General features: G+C 45.6%; 1 protein-coding gene across 2 annotated transcripts in view; it reads right to left on the bottom strand.

Annotated features, from left to right (window-relative positions):
- Nucleotides 1–19,907, bottom strand: part of LOC126533189 (uncharacterized) — a 112,835-nt gene that overhangs the window by 77,501 nt on the left and 15,427 nt on the right. For both annotated transcript variants that reach the window (XM_050180461.2, XM_055071633.2), the window contains one exon: nt 8,959–9,090. In XM_050180461.2, coding sequence (XP_050036418.1) covers nt 8,959–9,090 — 132 coding nt within the window. The remainder of the gene's footprint in view (nt 1–8,958; nt 9,091–19,907) is intronic.

Below are 19,907 nucleotides of genomic sequence, written 5' to 3'. Positions count from 1 at the left end.
TTCTTTTTCACAGGCCTTTTCCTTTAAGCAAAGATTTGCCATCTCCATAAACAAGAAGTTTGAGCGTTTGCAGCTAAGACAGTACTCTCATATGCTTCAGAAGAACTTCACTTTGGCCTAGTTGGTATTTACTGCATATCATATTGACCGCAAATAAAGACGGGGACAGAGTTCTCTCCCTCTCTCCCCGTCTTTATTTGCGGTCAATATGATATGCAGTACTCTCATAGTAGTCTGTATGGATATAGGTCATTTACTTTGATTATCCTATATTTTTTGTTTGTTTTGTTTCTGTAGTTGTTCCCCAAACCAAATAGAAGTAGTTAAGAACTAAACAGCGATTTGTATATAATAACATCACCGAGTTGGGGATAAGGTACCGGATACGGCTTAATATTCCAGTTATTCGGCTTAATTTTATTTGAAAATTATTGACGTGGTCATCCCATTGCAAAGAACTGGAGAAATGTACCCCAAGTAGTTTCATTGATTTCACTATTTCTATATCTGAGCCTCTAAATACAAGGTTATCCTGGAAAATCACTTGTTGACCTTTCAAATGGAAAACTGCGGTTTTTGTTTTAGTTGCATTTATTTTTAACTTATTGTTACTTGTCCAGTTGTCTAACTTCTGTAAGACGTCATTAGCTTTACTAGAAAGAATAACATCTGATGCTGAGGCGACAACTATACTCATGTCATCCGCATACATAAATAATAAACTTAACTTGTGGGTAGATGTGGACTATGTCACTAATATATAAAGCGAACAATAAAGGACCAAGAATGCTCCCCTGTGGTACACATGAAATTATCTTCTTATCTGCTACTAAATCATTTATAGAAACAAATTGACATCTATGCACCAGATAGCTTTTAAGTACGAGTGGGAGCCAGCGAATGCCGTAATGGTTTAATTTTTCAAATAAGATGCCATCATGAGTGTAGTCAAATGCTTGTGTGAAATCCACTAAAATTCCTACCACTTTATTTTTTTGTTCAAACTGTTGTAGGATATATGTTGTAGGTAATTCTCACCCCGAGCTGGAAAACCGCTAATGAACTATGCCTCAAACCATTCCAGGTTTGTGAAGAATGGCATAGTCATCTCGTGTTTCCGGTCAGTGTTGTTGAATTCATGTCACCACACTGTAAAGATTGCATTTTTTGAGCAAGTTGATAGGTTGAGAAAGGCTGGGTACCCGCTCGCTGTGATGCTGGCGTCGTGCGCTAGACTAATGAAAAAAAAAAACAGGATAAAGGACAATGCAAAAAGAATCAAAAGCAGAAGGATGTAGCTTCCAAGATTTCAGTGATTCCGTGTGTGCACGGCCTTTCACACAGACTTAAAAAGGTGGCTGGTAGTTACGCAGTAAAAGTAGTATTTTCGGCAAAAACCAAAATAGGTAGTGTGTGCTCTAAGGTTAAAAATAAGTTCAAAAGAAAGGATGATGTAAAGAAAGAATGTAGTGTTAAACATCTGCGCAAGAACCAATTTGTTGATTGCGCGAAGAACATTGTTTACCAAATCCCTATGATGTGTGGTCATGTGTACGTAGGGCAGACTGTGAGATGCATTAACACGAGGTTAAGGGAACACTTGTCCAGTCTGAAAGATCGCCTTAGTACGTATTTGGCAATGCATCGCCAAGACCATGATTGCTCACCTTGTCTTAGTAGCACCAACATTTTGTATAGGCATAGGAATCAAACCGCGAGGGAAATTGTGGAAGCACACTGGATTGAAAAACAAAAAGAAAAATGCATCAGCCATCCTTCTGTTTCATCGTTGGATAAAGAAAATTAATTTCTATCATCACATCTTTAACGCATTCTATCGTAAGTGGTTGTTTCATGCACCTTGCTGTTTTTATGTTGACCGGGTGGCTTCGGTCCACGTCTTTTTATCACAAGTGTTATATGTACTATAGACGTGCTCTCTTGACTTGATCGTGCAGATCTGTGTGTATTATATGCGCTATAGGCGTGCTCTGTTGACTAGATCGCGCAGATCTGTGGGTATTTAAGCAGGTGGTTCTTCAAAAATAAAACCAGTTGTTAGAAAGCGCTCGTCCTTGTGTTTCTTCTATTATTCGTCCCTGTTTGTTTGCACACAAAAAGTTTTAAGAAGGATATATTCTTTTTGATCCAGTAGGGCGAGTTCTGTATGCTTATGTTTCTGGAAGCCATATTGTGATTTTGTCAGGACATATTTGGTGCAAAAACAGGATAAACGACTAAAAATAATTTTTTCGAAACCTTTAGAACATATGGGTAGAATAGATACCGGTCGATAATTTGCAACATCATGCTTGTTCCCCTTTTTGTAGAGAGCTATTACAAGTGCCTTTGCATTTTCGAAGGAAAAACCCCTGTTGAAACACAGAGATTGAGTAAACGAGAAAAACAAAAGAGATTGAATATGTGTGTTAGTACTGGACTGATCTGATCAATAACATATTTCACTGGTTTTATTTGCATGCCATCGGCGTCGCAGCTGCGACTGTTCTTTAAGCCAGGGAATACTGTGCGGACTTCTGGTTCAGTAGTACCTGCCAAGAAAAATGTGTAGTTTCTGGACCCAGAGTTCGGCAAGCAGCGGGTGATCTGTCTTTAAAGTCTCTGTAAACAAAGTAATCATTAAGTACATTGCCCATAGCCTCTCCACTGACCAAGTTTCCATCATGGAGCACCTCCTTAATTTGTTCTGTTCTCGGATTGCGGCCCATGAAAGAGTTTATTTTATTCCATAAAACATCTGCTCGTTTTGAGCACAAAGTAAATGCTTGTATGTGATACAGCTCCCTAACTCCCGCTTCACTAACTCACGAAGGGTGATACACTCGCCGACCGCTTATTCGGACCTCACGGGGACTGCGGAAATGTCCGAATAAACAGGTGTCGAAAAAGCAGATTAAGAAAAAAAAAAATGAAATCCTTTATTTCCACGCACTTATTCGGGCTCGGCAGTAGGCTTGAAGAAATTGTGAATGCGCCGTTGCACGCTGTTCCGTTTACGCGCAATCAAGCGTGAATCTCGGAGAGGGTCGTACGGCCACTATAGACGGCTGAAAGCACAGTCACCGCTTGTACACGCTCCGCGTGTCGGCAGCGTAGCACATGGTGCGTCATCTTCCGACTCGGTGTCATCGTCCAGCGGTGCAGCAGAAAGCTGACGAATGATCTCGCCGTTGTTGAGTTTTGCACATGTCAGTACAGCAGTGTCAGCACCTGTGAAACTGTCAAATGAGACGGTGTCCGGAATCGCAATGCAACCCCTGCGCATGTCTTGGCAGAACATTTTTCACGTCAGTAGGGAGCACATCGGAAGGCGACAAATCTTAGGCCTCCCGGCGCCCGTTTGCGGGCATTCCCCAGCGCAGTCTGTGCGAGCACTGTCGGCGCCATTAGACACTTGGCGCGATGTTTCCGTATGCCGCGTTGGATCACCGGAACCACGACACAGCACACAAAGCAAACACCACCATGCCAACGCCAGTCGCACAAACAAAAAACGTGGCCAACTCACAGTGTCGTCGTGCGCTCAAAAACAGATCAGCTGCTGGATTGTCTTGACAAGGCTTACTAAGCTGAAACCGGAACTGCTGTAGAGCCACTCTATCGAACCAGGCAGAAACGATGATGATGAGCGGGGATTCGCAGGAGCGCCACTTGGTGGGGCAGCAAGGAGGCTCCGTTCAAAACAAAAATGGTGTTGAGCAAGTCGAACCATGCACCGGTCAGAGTCGGTGCATGGTGCTCTCGATCGAGTTGGCTCAAGGAGTGTCCTTAAAATCTGACGAGAGGTTGCAAGGTGTCCGAACTTTCGGCAGTTGTTATACATTATGGTCTATGGGGAGAATGGCGGTGCCGCGAAGTAGACCGAATAATCGAGCATGTCCGAATTTTTGGAGCCCGGAAAATCAGTCAGCGACTGTATGTCCGAGGTCATCCATTTTACAGAGCAGAAAAAAAAAAAAAAAAAACTAGGGAGCAGTTCAAGACAAATACATCAATTGCTCAACGCTGACAAGCCATCCTCACACCTGATGACCTGCGCACGTTCTCCACTCTTCCTACGCACCAAGACCTTCCCATTGGAATGCCATGCAAAGTCATAGCCAACTCTCCTAGCCCAGGTTTTCGCTGCTACTAAGAGGGCCCGGGAACGCTTGGTCACATTCTCAGTCACATAAACATGATCTTGTTTCTGCATCAAGGATTTTCTTTTTTCAAACCACGTATCTCCAAGGTCCTGGTGGATAAAGCGAAGGATCACTCCACGCTCTCTATTTGGCCTTGATGCCATCCTGTGAATAGCGGAAATACCAGCAGGAGCAAGTTCCATCAAATCCAAGGTTTTCGCAAGATCATTTACCTTGTTTAAGATATTTTCACCCGCAGTCTCAGGAATTCCATGTATTTCAACATTCAGACATCGGCTGCGCCATTTGAGGTCATCAAAATCCATTTGAAGCTGGGTGAGACCCTTAGCTGGATCCTCCTTCTCAAGTTTGTCGATATTGCATTTAATGTTTTTTATTTCCCTCTCTTGCCCGCTCAAGTGTTCCTGAATTTTATCGAAGTGATCTGACAGCAACTGAACTGACCTGTCTATTCCCTCTAACTTTTCATTCAGGAGGCTGTCGACCTTTTGTTTTAAAGTGACAACTGTTTGTTCGACGGTTTTGATGATGAATTAATTCAGTGCTAATAAATGCATGTTCATTCTTTGGCTGCTACACATTTTTCAACTTTTTTTCATTGCACACTGAAAGTTATACCACCTCACATTTTCCCTCAATTTTCTCTCGATTTTAGGTGGGCTATCTCTCAGAATTTTATGGTAGCTGGCTTCACAACAGTAACGCCTGATTTCCTGCAGTGTTGTTATTAATAGCCCAGACACAGTGCAGTCAGGCATATAAGTAACTATACCTTCTCTATGCCCCCTGTAGTCTTCAATGAGGTTCGTCTCCCTGACGAGTTTCAAACAAGAAAATGATGAAAACAACCAGACATGGCTGGAACATCAATGCAACACTGAAAAATATGTAATTGCGGTGTTTTACGTGCCACACCCACTTTCTGATCATGAGGCACACCGTAGTGGGGACTCCAGAAATTTGGACCACCTGGGGTTCTTTAAGGCTCACCTAAATGTAAATTCCTGTAGAAAAAAAAAAACGACGCAGAAAAACCATACCGCCCAACGATCCGCCGTCACGTGCAAGCGCAGAAATAGGCACAAGAGTTGCCGATGATCCAGACAATGTTTCAGAACTTTAATGTTTAGAAATATTTGAACCTGCCATCCACAGAAATTCAGTTTCAGCCAAGGATAAACGTCTGTGTAACAGTAACAAGACAGATACCCTAGAAATTCATTTGCTACAACACGATCTGCCCATCGCAGTCATAACGGAAACCTGGTTACACAGCGATATAACAAATGAACTTGTTTTTCCACCCCATTACAAAGTATTTCGTAAGGATAGATTGCGCAGAGGCGGAGGTATATAGCCGTTCTAGTTAAAGATCAAATCGGAGCCACACTTATCGGTGACACTCCTGAACTAGAGTACCTGTGCGTCAGGTTATCGTGCTGGGATCAATGCTTTGTGCTGTTCGCATTTTATAGACCACCTGATGCTACACCAGATTACTTGAATAAACTTAAAGAGCACATGTCTCTCTACCAAAATAAGAACATTTTTCTGATCGGCGATCTTAACTTGCCTGGTGTCAATTGGGAGCTCCTCCAAGTAAACAATAAGGCTGATGCAAATGCTAACATTATTTTTGACATTATGCTAGCACATGATCTTATTCAAGTGGTTAATGAACCCACGCGTGTGCAAGGGTCATCATGTTCTATATTAGATGTTGTTTTTTCAAACCGAAACTTTTCCGAGCATACCGTGTCAATCGAAGATGGCTTATCTGACCATTACCTTATTGCACTTTCCTCGCCCATTGTCAAAACTACTGTTCCTAAAACTGCCAATACCCAATCTTTTGAATATTACACCAGAGCAGATGACGCCAGCATAGTTGACTACATGAAAACTTGTCTTGCGTGCTTTGCAGATAGTGGTAGTGATGTGCCTACACTTTGGACCACGTTTACTACAATGTGCAGGCATTGCATAGATATATTCATACCCACTAAAACTAAGAAAGTCAATAAAAGTACGCCTTGGATGACACGTGGAATAGTACAACTAAAGCGCAAAATCAAACGAATAAAAAAAGAAGCATCCATGCATGGTCGTTATCACGGAACTCCAAAAAAAAAAACTCATGCACGGGCGCGATTCAAAAAGTTACTTTTCCACAACATTGCCCAACTTTATAAAAAATGCACCAGATAAGTTTTGGGGATACCTTGGCAATAGCAAAAAGACTATTACGGAAACTGCAGTTAATGGAATCATTCTTAACAACTTGAATGCCATTGGACAACATTTTAACACTTATTTTCATAGTGCATTCTCCCAAGCACAATCAGGCCCATCTTTGAGTTCTGCAGTGTTTGAAGAGCACGAGGAGAACTTTATATCTTACCATGGCATTGTGTCTATGTTACTCAATTTAAAAACCAAAACCAACTTCTGGCCCTGACAACCTCCCGAATGTGTTTTTAGGCGATACACCGAAACTGTTGCCAAGTTCTTAGTTGTATTATTCAGAGCATCTTTGTTATACGCGAAAGTGCCTGAAGATTAGAAGACAGCTCGAGTTGTTGCGGTCTTTTAAGAAAGGCGATCGATTATTGCTAGAGAATTACCGCCCCATATCATTAATGTCATCTTGCTGCAAACTTTTCGAGCACATAATTGCAACTCGCATTAATGAATTTTTAGATGAACACTCCATACTACCAAGTGCTCAACATGGTTCAGAAAAGGTTGTTCCACTACCACACAATTAGTAACAATAATTGATTCAATTGCCAAAGCTTTGGATGCCAACGATCAAATTGTTGCAGTGTTTTTGGACTTCAGTAAAGCATTCGATAGGGTAATTCACAAAAAGCTAATTTTAAGATTAAGGAACATTAATTTTCCGGACATCATAATTACCTGGATTACAGACTATCTGGATAATCGCCAACAGTATGTTTCAGTTGACGATCACAACTCGGTATATCTACCAGTCACTTCAGGTGTTCCCAAGGGCAGTGTTCTGGGTCCATTGCTCTTTCTTTTATATATTAATGACATTGTTACCGTCGTCAAACCATGAACACAAATAAGGCTGTTTGCAGATGACTGCGTTGTATTTCGTAATATTAAGTCCGTGGATGATCAGATGGAACTTAAATCTAGCTTGAATAACATATTTTTGTGGTGCGAACAATGGGGCATGGCTGCAAACATAGATAAAACTGTCTCTCTTCGCATAACGCATAAAAAGAATCCCCTGGAGTACTCGTATCAAATGGGATCTGTTTCATTAAAGCAAGTTGAGAGTACCTTGGCCTAACATTCACTAATAAATTTTCTTGGAACCTTCACATTGACAACACATGTTCTTCTGCCTTTTGGAAGCTAACCTATCTGCGACACAAACTAAGAAATGCCCCCTCAAATGTTAAGCTACTCACTTACCTAACCTATATCCGGCCAAAATTTGAATATGCTTGCATTGCATGGGATCCCTATAATAAAGTCAATGTTAACAAACTTGAGAGAATACAGAGAAAATCTGTTCATTTTATTTATTCCAAGTTCAACAGTTCGGATTCGCCGTCAAAGTTGATGTTGGCCAGTGACATTCATTCGCTTGAACAAAGAAGACAGAAACACAGGCTAGATTTTTTACATAATCTAATTAATCACAAATTGGCTCTGGACCCTTCACTATATGTAAGTCATCTCTCCACTGGGTATTCACGACACCATTGTACGGATACGCTGACACCGATCTATGCTAGGACAGATAGCTATAAGTTCTTCTTTCCCCGGACTATTTCTGAATGGAATCCGCTGCCCGCCCCTTACAACATGTGACTGTGTTTTATGTAAGTTTTTATTGTCTTTTATGCTTTTGCATAGAATGTGTTCTTGCTGTTGAATGAGCAAGGCAAGTCCTCGACTCTCAAACTCCTTTGCCTTTTTTTTTACATTGTTCTGTTTGCACCATGAATTGATTTAGGTATTGTGCTTTGATCTTTTTCACTAAGTGTTTCTGTGAGCAATATATCATTGTAATGTCTATATATTTTATGAATGTATACGAACGTATCTTGTATATGTCTTGTACTCAATGTCTGCCCGTCCTGCAAGGACAACAATGTGGTCTGCAGTATGTACTAAATAAATAAATAAGTACATGGGTGTCTTCGCATTTCGTCCCCACCGAAAATGCGGCCGCCATGGCTGAATATGACACGAGCGCAACACTACATAGGCTTAAACTGGTTTATTAAATTTCTTTTGAACACTCGCATTTTCATTGACATTGGAAAAAAAAAAAGGGGGGGGGGGGGGCAGGTCGATTACAAGTACGAAAAATGAAGGCTAAACTTCTCTTTCTTCAATTTTGTGCTGAAACTGGCATGTTAGGGTGACGTCAGATTTCAAAAGTACATTCTCACATTCTGGCCATTTTGGCGCCAAAGAAGTTCGCAAAACCTGCTGGGTTGAGCCTTTGCTTCCTTTAGAATGCACTGTAGGCGGTTCTTTACCACTAAACAATGAACTAGACTTCAGCAACTACTGTCAAAAATGATGCCATCCCGGCAAGCTGGAACTTCATGGCAGCATCACCACCTGTCTTTCATTTCTGCATCTGGCTACCCAAGCCAAGGTGGCCGTTTTGCTTATTGCACAATTGTAATTTACCAAAGCAGTTTAACAACCATTTATCTTTTAGCATCTTTTCAAGGCAGTTCGGCCAGACTGTATGTAGCCGTTTTTCAGAGCGTGTGTACAGAGAACAGTGCAGACGTACCGGTTTTGCAGAGGCCACCGTGTTCATAATATCCCCGGCGGCAGACGCAGATGTGCCGGCTTCCACAGTGAGTTCGGTTGTGGTTGATGCAGGACTCGTCTGACAAGCAGCGCTCCCCCACCGGCACCCCAACTGCATCACACGAGGAGAATGCGGAGGGTTTTAGTTCATTTATATAGAATTATTCATATAGTAAAATTATTCAAAGTATATATAGTATACTATACTATACATATATACTACATACTAGTATAGTATATATAGTATATATACTATACTACATATACTATATACAGTAAATTATTCAAATTATTCATATAGTAATTACTTCATCAACTGCTATAAATGCCTGGGTGGGAATTACACAGAGGTGTGACTGGGTGATGCATAAACGAACAAGAATGAAGTTTTGAATGACGATGAAGTGCTGTGATGGGATGCAAAGTGAAAGACGAAGTGCTTTGATGGGTTGTGTTGTGATTGGGCTCATGTGAAGTGGACCAGTGATCAGAGGCCAAGAAGTGTTTTAAAGAGGTGGTATGTAACAAATGACCCACATGTAAGGAGGGCGTGGTAAAAAGGTGAAGGCAAAGTTGAGAGAATGAGAGACGGTGGCCATCAGCCAAGGAGATTGGATGCAGCAAAGAGAAAAAAAGAAAATGGGCTTGAGCAAATGAATAGTAATCACACCTAAATGTATACTCCACACTGTTACTGTATTTTTCGGAGTGTAACCGGTATCTCCAGTGACAACAGCCCGGAAAGAAAAAAACAAGCACATAACTGCATACAACAACGCTGGAATCCTTGCAAAATGTTTCTGTTAGCGAATGCCCGACTCACCCATGTCGTATTTTCGGCCAGCGGCTCCCTGCGCATTTCCCCCAACTCCACCTTCGGCGATGCTTTCACTCAACAAACGTGATCGTGGACGAATCAGTCACATGACATGTGACATGAATTGGACCACTTCACTGCTAACATTACCATGACAGAGTATGACAGTGCGGATGAAGCAGCCCTCACAGGGGCAATGGCGACGAAGCAAATGCGACCAAGCCATATCGAGAAGCGCTTTGCGTGGACCGAGGAAGCATCGTGGGCACAGGTGACATACGTATGACCGCGTGATACGCGATTCGCATGCACAAACCGCAATTTGCTCCACCATGTGAAAGCTTTATCATCAGCTTCTGCTGCCCATCATGATCAGAGTACCATTTTGCCAGCACCACATGCAGTTTTCACTAACTACTAAATGCAAAATGACAATCCATAAAGAGGAGGATAATGGGGTGACCATGGAAGGGAGAGGGCGGGGTTCCGTAGGAGATAACAGAACTAAATGGCAGACAACCCGGCTTAAGGTGTGGCGTAAGGTCTGGGGCTTCCATTTTACAGCAAAGTTCCACAGTGGTTTTCATGCAATGCCGTATTTACTCGCATATTGATCGCACTTTTCAAAAAAATTGGCACAAATTCAGGGGTGCGATCCTTACACGAGTTAAATTTCCCGGAAAAAAAATTTTTTTTTCATCTCACATTTGCTGCGGGATGACAACAGGTCAACAAATAGGTGGCTGCCCCTGTATGTAGTGCGGGACACCAAAACAAAGATGGTGGCCGGCGGAGCCAGCCGAACGCGTTTTGTTCTTCTTCTCGTGAGTACATTACGTGCATTGAAACAGTTTCTTCTATATCAGTAATGAATAATATCGTTAATATCGGCAAGTTTGCGGCAATAACGTAGCCATGTCCACTTTGAGGGGACAGAAACAGATGGGCGCGCTTAGCTGCCAGTGACACAGGAACACATGGCGGGCATGCTGCGGAAACTACGGCATTTGTCTTCACTACTATCCTAATACGGCATCGTTTCCGCTAAGGGTGGGCGAATATCTTAGCCGTGTTACAAGCGTCGGCGTATGACTCGGGTACACTTCTAACGTATCAGTGTAAACGCGGCTGCTATCGTTGCCGCTCGCGATTTATTGCATGCCCACGAGTGCAGACGAGAAGACTAGAAAGGCGCCTTTTTTGTTGTTGTTGTTGTTGACCACAGCCATTATAAAGCCTACACATAATAAAGGCGAGTGTGGTTGTAGCCTTCTTTATTTTATCTTTTTGTCATGGAAGTGCGGAAAGTGATGAAAGGAATGAAATGGGGCATGTGCTTGAGAATCGTTGGTGCGTGCAGATTGCCTGGTTTGTCTTGAAGAGTCGTTCGTGTAGCATTCGACAGATAGCGCGATCATTATAAGCTAGACTTGGCACACGACATATTGCTGCGGCAAGTTCGGGGTGCGATCATTACACGGGAAGTAAAAGAGAGCGAATTTTGACGACAAAATTCAGGGGTGCAATCATTACGCGAGCGCGATCATTATGCGAGTAAATACAGTAGTGGCGGCAACTGAAGGCAACATGTGACTATGTGGTCAGTATCAAATGTCAGCCAGAAAACAGCCACCAACCCGATGACCAGGCTGTCAGAATGCACAGCTGGAAGCCATCGACAGCAAAGCTGGTGCAGGCACACGTGTTGGATATAATGGAGAGTACCAAGTTCATGTATAGTAAAGCATTTACAAAGTCTTGGTTAGATTCTCCACAGAGGCAAACCAGACCCGCGAGTCTTCCAAAGGATGAGAGGACACCCTTATACACCTTCACTGTCCTTGGCGTTTGAGTTGCTCGGATTTTCATACACTCGTGAAAGCCTCCTTTCATTTTTTTACTCATGATTTATTGAGTACAGTACTTCTGCTGCAAATCCTCTTCTTTGCTTCATTATTTGCTATCATTCTTGTGCTTGTTCTCTATTTTAAGAAATGAAGCGCCAATGGTAATGGCACACTAAGAAGGAACAAAAGATTGGACAAGGTGCTACTTGCAACTGTTTATTGAAGTCAAAGGTGGCTGATTATATAGCCATGGGGAGAGAGGGATGAAAAAAGAGGGACACTGATTATGTCAATGCGCACGTGTGAGAACACTGAAGATATATTTGAAGAGAATCCCGATTATACAAAATCTAAAACTTATCTAAAACATGCTTTCATTGTTATAAATATTCAGAGATGGGGTGCTCACACAGGCGTCCCTTCTTTTCTTAATCTGGTTGGCCTCCAACAATTCACGCGCCACACAATCTTTACTTTTAAACATGATTGTTGTGTCCTGAAGCCTTGCTTCACATATTTGTTTCTTTTCATTCCCACAGGCCTTGCAATGAAGCGGCAAGTTTTAACCATAACCATTTTTCAATGAATGCTTATGCTCCCAAAAGCGTTCATTAACACATCGGCCAGTTTGGCCGACATACTCTTTCCCACACTTCAGTGGTATGCGGTATACGACCCCTCCTTCAAACTTAACAAAAGGTTTCATATGTTTAATAGAACACCCTACTTTCTTCAAGTCATCAGAACCAATCAGGCGGCACAAAGTAGCAAGCTTTCGGGGCGCAGAAAAAACCACAGGGACTTTGTATTTCACAGCGACGCGTTTAAGATTATGCGCCACTTTATGAGAATACGGTATCACCACTGGTTTAGTTTTCTTTTCGAATGTTTGACATTCTTCACTGCTTCGTTTTCTTTCTTTTTTCACCTTTTTCAATAGCGCTTCCGAAACTGCGCTTAAAACCAAACAAGGAAAGCCAGCCTTCCACAACTTCAAAATCTGTTCGTCAAAGCTTGCTTGTGCCTTATGACAGCACGATTTTTTAAGGGCGGATTCAAGGCACATAGTGGCAATCGCACAATTTAGTCTTGGAGTGTGTAGACTCATATGGCAACAATTCCTTGTGGGCACGGGGTCGGTACATCATTTTTTTAAAGCTATGCACCAACTAGCCCCACAACGTGTTTTACTGCTTGTTCTTTAACTTTTACCTAAGTGATTTTAGGAGAAAAATATGGAGCTGGACAGGTCCTGTAATGCACAGGTTAGATAACCGTTGGACCATTAGGGTTACGAAATGGGTACGAAGAGAAGGGAAGCGCAGTCGAGGACGGCAGAAGACTAGTTGGGGCGATGAAATTTGGAAATTCGAGAGCACTAGTTGGAATCGGTTGGCGCAGGACAGGAGTAATTGGAGATCACAGGGAGAGGCCTTCGTCCTGCAGTGGACATAAAATAGGCTGATGATGATAAAGTGATATGCTCCTTAAAAACTTTGGTTCCTATTGTCTGTAGTATTTGCAAATGTTCTAAGTACATATACCGCTGTTTGTCCATAGTTTTTCTTTGTATATTGATAAAACAGGTGGTAGGTTCCGATTCTGTCAGATTCAGACGAATGAAATCTGAGTGTTCACTCCAGGATTTCAGTGGGCGCTCCAGCTCAGGCAGTGGAGAACCCCATTAGTTCGGGCAAAAATTGGTTGATCTTCATAAAATGTGCTCTCTGCAGCTTGAAACACAATGCCCTGGATGAATGCGAGCGCAATGGAATGGTAAGTCAGTTATTAGGACAAAGGCTGTGAAACCATAACTCACCATGAATAAGTGAGTGGTTGATGGAGCTTGATGCCCAAGGGCAAGCCATGAGCTATGAGAGAGACTGTGAGCCCCTAATTAACCCCTTACTACATGAATTTTCATATTCTAGTGAAAAAAATTAGGGAAGCCTCTGTTAAGGTGAGATATGTCTAAAACAACCTCACTTTTCTAAAGAAATGCTCGGTTGCAAATTTATTAGCAAAAATAGTCGAGTATCATTAAAGATACACAGTGCAGTTATGGGTATAAAATATTTTGACTATGCATTGTGGGGATATGCGACTCTCACGTGTCCCAGTGATACTGTTACGTGAAGGACGAGTCAGTAAAACGAGCATCTATTTACAGGTTATATCTACAACAGCGGTTGCAGCGCTGACCGATTAGATTTACAGCGCGAGCCCAGTTCGTTCTTCCTCCTCTTTTCTCGAGTGATGGCGCCCACGCACCTCGTTCAAACAATCAAATACCACACGCGTGTAGCATAATCCCCCGGCGGCAGAAGCGACGTCCCGGAGTGTCTAAATGTCATCACTGGGAGGGTGATACTGCTTCAGTCGTGTAATGTGCACAATATCACTGGACTGGGAAGCAGACGGGGCGTCAGGGGCGATCTCGTAGGTGACAAGAGTCACGGCAAGAAGCAATCGGTATGGGCCTGTGTAACGAGACAGCAGTTTTTCTGACAGGCCGACCCGACGTGAAGGAGACCATAGAAGCACCAAAGAACCAGATGGGAAGTGCACGTCTCGGTGTCGCGGGTCGTACAAACGCCTTTGACTCTCTTGGGATTTCAGAAGGCGGTCACGGGCAATTCCCCTTGCGTAGGCACAGCAGGCGATGGCGTCAAGTGCATACTCACTGGTCGGTGCCGCGTGAACTGGGAAGGTTGTGTCGAGGGACAGTGCTGGTTCTTGGCCGAACAGAAGGAAAAATGGGGAATAACCGGCTGTGTCATGGTGTGAGGAATTTTAAGCAAATGTAACAAACGGCAGGGCGAGGTCCCAGTCACTATGGTCTGAAGAGACATATTTCTAAAGCATGTCTGTGACAGTGCGATTGAGATGCTCCGTGAGGCCATTTGTTTGCGGATGGTATCATGTGGATAGCTTGTGCCTCATGGCACAGGACTGCAGGATGTCCACGATAACTTTTGATAGGAATGTCCAGCCACGGTCTGTGAGAAGTTATCACAGAGCTCCATGTAATAAAATCACGTCGTGTAGAAGAAACTCGGCGACATCTTGATGCAGCTTGTAGGAAGCACTCGGGTGATGGCGTAGCGCATGGCGTAATCCGTGCCCACAGCAATCCACCTGTTCCCAGAGGTAGAATGAGGAAAATGGCTAAGTAAGTACAAACCAACCCAAAAGAATGGTTCCGAGGGAATGTCGACTGATTGAAGGTACCCAGCAGGGAGTTTCGATGGTGTTTTGCGTCGCTGGCATTTCTCACACGCAAATACGTATTTTCGAACGGAGCGAGCAAGCCCTGGCCAAAAGAAGTGTCGACGGATCTGGTCGTAGGTACGTGACACACCCAGATGACCGGCAGTGGGTAGGTCGTGAAGTTTGTGGAGGAGAACAGCCGAGCGAAGGTGTTTAAGGATCACAAGGAGTAATGCAGGGCCGTCAGGGTGAACGTTGTGGCAGTAGGATACGTCATCTTGAAGTGTGAATAAGCGAAGGGAACTGCCGGCAAGTAATGAGTCCAGGTGGCCAAAGATGATACGCAAGGACGGGTCACGGCGCTGCTTGTCGGCGACATGGAGCAGTGGAAAAACAGAGAGAACACAGGCGTCGGTGTCAGTATCAGATGTAGAGGTCGCGTCTTCGACTGCATAGCAAGAGAGGCAATCTGCGTCCTGGTGTTGGCGTCCCGACTTGTAAGTCACTGTGTAGGGATATTCTTGTAGTCGGAGGGCCCAATGACCGAGCCAGCCAGTAGGATCCTAGAGCAACGAAAGCCAACAGAGCGCATGCCATATAAATATGGGTGGAACTTTGAAACAGCCCAGACGAGAGGAAAACATTCGCGCTCGGTAATCGAATAGTTGTGCTCTGCAGTTGTCAGGAGCCGGCTAGCACAGGCTATAACCTAGTCGTGTCTGTGTTGGCGTTGCGATAAGACGGTGCCGGTCCCATAACAACTGGCATCGGTTCGGACCTCTGTAGGTGCGGATGGGTCAAAGTGGGCCAAGACCGGTGGGGATTGGTGAGAATCGTGATAAGGCGTGAAAATGCGGCAGCCTGAGGGGAACCCCACGTAAAAGGCAAGTCTTTCTTCAGAAGTTCAGTGAGTGGTCGAGCGTTTGGTGCGAAATCTTTTATGAACCGTCGGAAATTAGAACAGAGCCTCACAAAACTCCGGACATCTTTGACAGACTGAGGTACAGGAAAAGCCGTTACTGCTCGAACCTTCTCCGGGTCGGGTTGTACTCCAGATGCATCGATGAGATGGCCTAGCACTGTAATCTGTCGGCGCCCGAAGTGGCGCTTCAATGAGTTTAATTGGACCCGTCAAGGATAGCTGCGATGTGCTCAAGGTGCATCTTAAATGTAGGAGAAAACCCAAGGACGTTGTCGAGGTAACAAAGGCAAGTTCACCATTTGAAACCTTGAAGCAGAGAGTCGATCATCTGTTCGAACGTGGCGGGGGCATTGCATAAATCAAATGGCATAACCTTGAATTGATAGAGGCCATCTGGAGTGACGAAAGCTGTCTATTCTTGGTCTTGCTCATCGACGGAAATCTGCCAATAACCAGATCGAAGGTCGATGGATGACAAGTATTTGGCACCGTGAAGACAATCAAGAGCGTCGTCGATTCATGGTAAAGGGTAAACGTCTTCTTTGTAATTCGGTTTAGGTGGTGGTAATCAACGCAGAAGCTCCACGTGCCATCTTTTATTTTGACGAACACAACCGGCGACGTCCAAGGACTCGACGAGGGCTCAACAATGCCTCTGGCGAGCATCTTGTTGAATTCCTGCTCAATAACTTGCCGCTCTGCCGTGGACACTCGATACGGTCGACGGTGAATGGGAACAGCATCACCAGTGTTTATCCGATGCTTAACAAGGGACGTCTGACCGAGTGGCCGATTGTCGGTGTCAAATATGTCACGGTAGGAAAGCGAAAGGCGACATAGGGCGGCTGCTTGGTCAGGTGTGAGGCCCGAAGCGACCATGGGAAGTAATGGGCCGTCGAGGTTCAAGGCATCCTGCAGGTAATCAGGAGGACCTGGGGACGCGCCGGCTGCAAAAGCAGCGACGTGGTCGTCTGTCACTGACTGGAGCGTGGCCACCGCTATGCCTTCAGGTAACACTTGCTTCGTCAAGCCAAAATTGATAATGGGGAGACACATCCTGTTAGCGGCAATGGTTATGATGGAGTGTGTTGGGTTCTCCTCCGTGCTCTTGGGACAAAGGAACGACAACACAGTAGTGCAAACAATCACAAGGGCATTTATTGCACCTTTCATAGATCAATGCCTGCTAGCCGAGTTGCTATCCCCAAAACATGCCGATGGGCGCGCGACAAATCTAGAAGTCTGACTCACCGCGACCGGATAGCGAGCGAATATGTTCGCCCCATGCTGGATCCCAACGCCTGGTCGTTCGCGCGTACGGTCGCGCGAACGGTGGCGCGTTCGAAGGTGGCCACGCGAGACGGTCTCGCAGGAGCATGGATCGGCGCACGCGCGGCACGGCACGTCCGCACTGCTTGCTGTCCCGAACCAAAGAGGGAGCGTCTTGTCTTACCACCCAAGTAACCCCGGGGTGCCTGTCGGTGGCGTTATTAGCGCAACACTCGCGCCATCTCTCGTACTGCGCCTCAACCACTCCGACCGCTGCGGGCGCCAGGCCACGCAAGCCGTGCGGGAAAACAACATATCAGGGGACGCGTGAGAGTTGCGCATCCCCACAAGTGTGGCACAGAGATGTCGCGCGCCAGAAGGACATCACGAATAGGTGCGACGATATAGTCACCATCAGGCACGGTTGCCGTTGAGGCCAATTCGACGAAGGTTAGGGCTTTTGGAGGTAAGCGAACAAACGCTGTCGTGCAGAGGGTGTTCGGCTGTTCGGAGCAAACGTCTGAAAGAAGAGGAAGCTATAGGCACAGAGTACCGGTGGCACAGTCGATGAGGGCAGAATGCGTCGTCAGAAAGTCGAGCCCGAAGATTCGGTCATGAGGGCAACTGGTAAGCACGGTGAACAGGACTGGAACTTGGCGGCCAGCAATTCCTATGCGAGCAGTGCACATACCACTGATGGCAACAGTGGCGCCATTGGCGACGCATACGGCTCGAGTCGAGACTTGAGCCGTACGCGACTCGAGAACTTTTTTCAGGTGACGACATAGGTTAGTGCTCATAATGGACACTTGGGCTCCAGTATCAATTAATGCCGTCAACAGAAAACCATCTAAGTCTACTTCAATTAGGTCCGTGCTGGTGAAGAGTGTCAACGGAGGATTTGGACAGAACGAACATGATGCAGCAGAACCTCGAAGAGCTGCATGGCCTAGTTTTCCATCCGTCGGTTTGGCGAGGAAAAGCGGCGAGGTTGGGGTGACGGGGAGCGATGGTGTTGAGGTGACGGTGATCGCACGGAGGAGCAGCGGTCAGGGGCATCAGAAGTAGGGTACAGACGGCGAGGTGAATAATGGCGAGCGTCGGCGTATGGGCGAGGAGCAGGGAATGAGCTCCAGTATGGCGGTATCCAGGTGGTGCGGTGACCAACGCAGTGGCATGACCAACGCTGTGGCAGCGGAAACAGATTGGTTTGTCGTCTGGGGTTTGCCATTCGGCAGGATTGCGTGGTCTGGGAGCGAAATACTGGTCATTACAAGTTGTGGACATGGGAGTGGGTACCGAATCAGTAAAGACAGAGCAGGCGGTAGGGATGCCAAGGTTTGCAATTTCTTGCCGCATAACTGCTTGGATAATGGATATAGTGGGGGCCGCTTGGTCAAAAGTACCTTCAGGGGGTCGTGGAAGAAGGGGGGCTGAACTCACCGCTTCAATCTCACGGTGAACGATGTGGCCGACTTTCTCTTGAAATGGTCGTGTGGCAGTAAGACTGGAGCAAGAGGACGTGGCAGGGGTGTTTGGGAGCTGGGAGAAGTGTGGGACGACGCGGCGGCTTTTGGCTACCTCGAAGCTGCGGCATTCTTTGACAATGGCGTCGATGGTAGAAACATCATTATAGAGAAGCAAATTGAAGGCGTCGTCCGTGATGCCTTTTAGGATATGGCCCACTTCGTCAACATCGGTCATGCGCTCATAGACTTTCCGGCAAAGCGCAAGCACTTCCTGTATGTAGGAGACATACGATTCAGTCGACGACTGGACACAGGTGGCAAGCTCTTTTCGCACAGCCTGTCGGCGACCTGACGGGTTGCCAAATAGGTTGCGAAGCCGATCTTTGAAAATGTCCCAGCTGGAGAGCTCGATCTCATGGGTGTTAAACCAGACAAGCGGTGTCTCGTCTCGTCCAGATAAAAGATCACATTGGCAAGCATGATGTTAGGGTCCCAGTGGTGGCTTTGGTTAACACGCTCATACATGCTGAGCTAGTCGTCGACGTCAACGTCATTTTGGGTGGAGAATGTCCCAGGACCACGGAGACTATGAACCCTAACGTACATTGTGGTTGGCGCTGCAGGTATAGGCGGCGACGGGGAGGTTCCATCGGAAGCCATGGCTGAGAAGACAACGGTGTGGCCGCTTCGGAGCTCCATGGCGAGGACGGGGAACGTTCTACCTCCACCACAATGTTACGCGAAGGATGAGTCAGTAAAATGAGCAACTATTTACGGTTATATTTACAACAGCGGTTGCAGCGCTGACCAGTTAGATTCACAGCAAGAGCCCAGTTTGTTCTTCCTCCTCTTTTCTCGAGTGATGGCATCAACGCGCCTCGTTCAAACAATCAAATACCACATGCGTGTTATCCCACATAGCTCCCATTTCCTGTATTCCGGCTTCGCCGCGTGGCTTTATGGCTGCGGTCGGTATGCTTGCAGAGTAGTATAAGAAATGGCGCGAGTGTTGCTCTGTTAACGCCACCTAATGGTGGGGTTGCTTGGGCACAAAAAGGAGAAGGCTCTTCCTCTTTGGCTCGGGGTCGGCAAGCGGCGCGGACGTTTTGCGCGTGCGCCGATCCATGCTTCTGCGAGACCATCTCAGGAGGCCTACCCCGGAATGGACGGACACGATCGTTCGAACGCGTCACCGTTTACGTGACCGTACACGCGAAAAACAAGCGTTGGTGTCCAGCATGGGGCGAACATATTCGCTCGCTATCCGCTCAGGGTGAGTCGGACTTCCGCGATTTGTTGCGCGCCCATCGGCATGTTTTGTGATAGCAACTCGGCTAACTCAGCTAGTAGTCTATGAAAGATGCAATAAATGCCCTTGTGATTGTTTGCACTACT

The sequence above is a fragment of the Dermacentor andersoni genome, chromosome 7 (assembly GCF_023375885.2).
Source record: "Dermacentor andersoni chromosome 7, qqDerAnde1_hic_scaffold, whole genome shotgun sequence".
Lineage (NCBI taxonomy): Eukaryota > Metazoa > Arthropoda > Arachnida > Ixodida > Ixodidae > Dermacentor > Dermacentor andersoni.
This window is presented reverse-complemented; position numbering and strand designations above follow the sequence as displayed.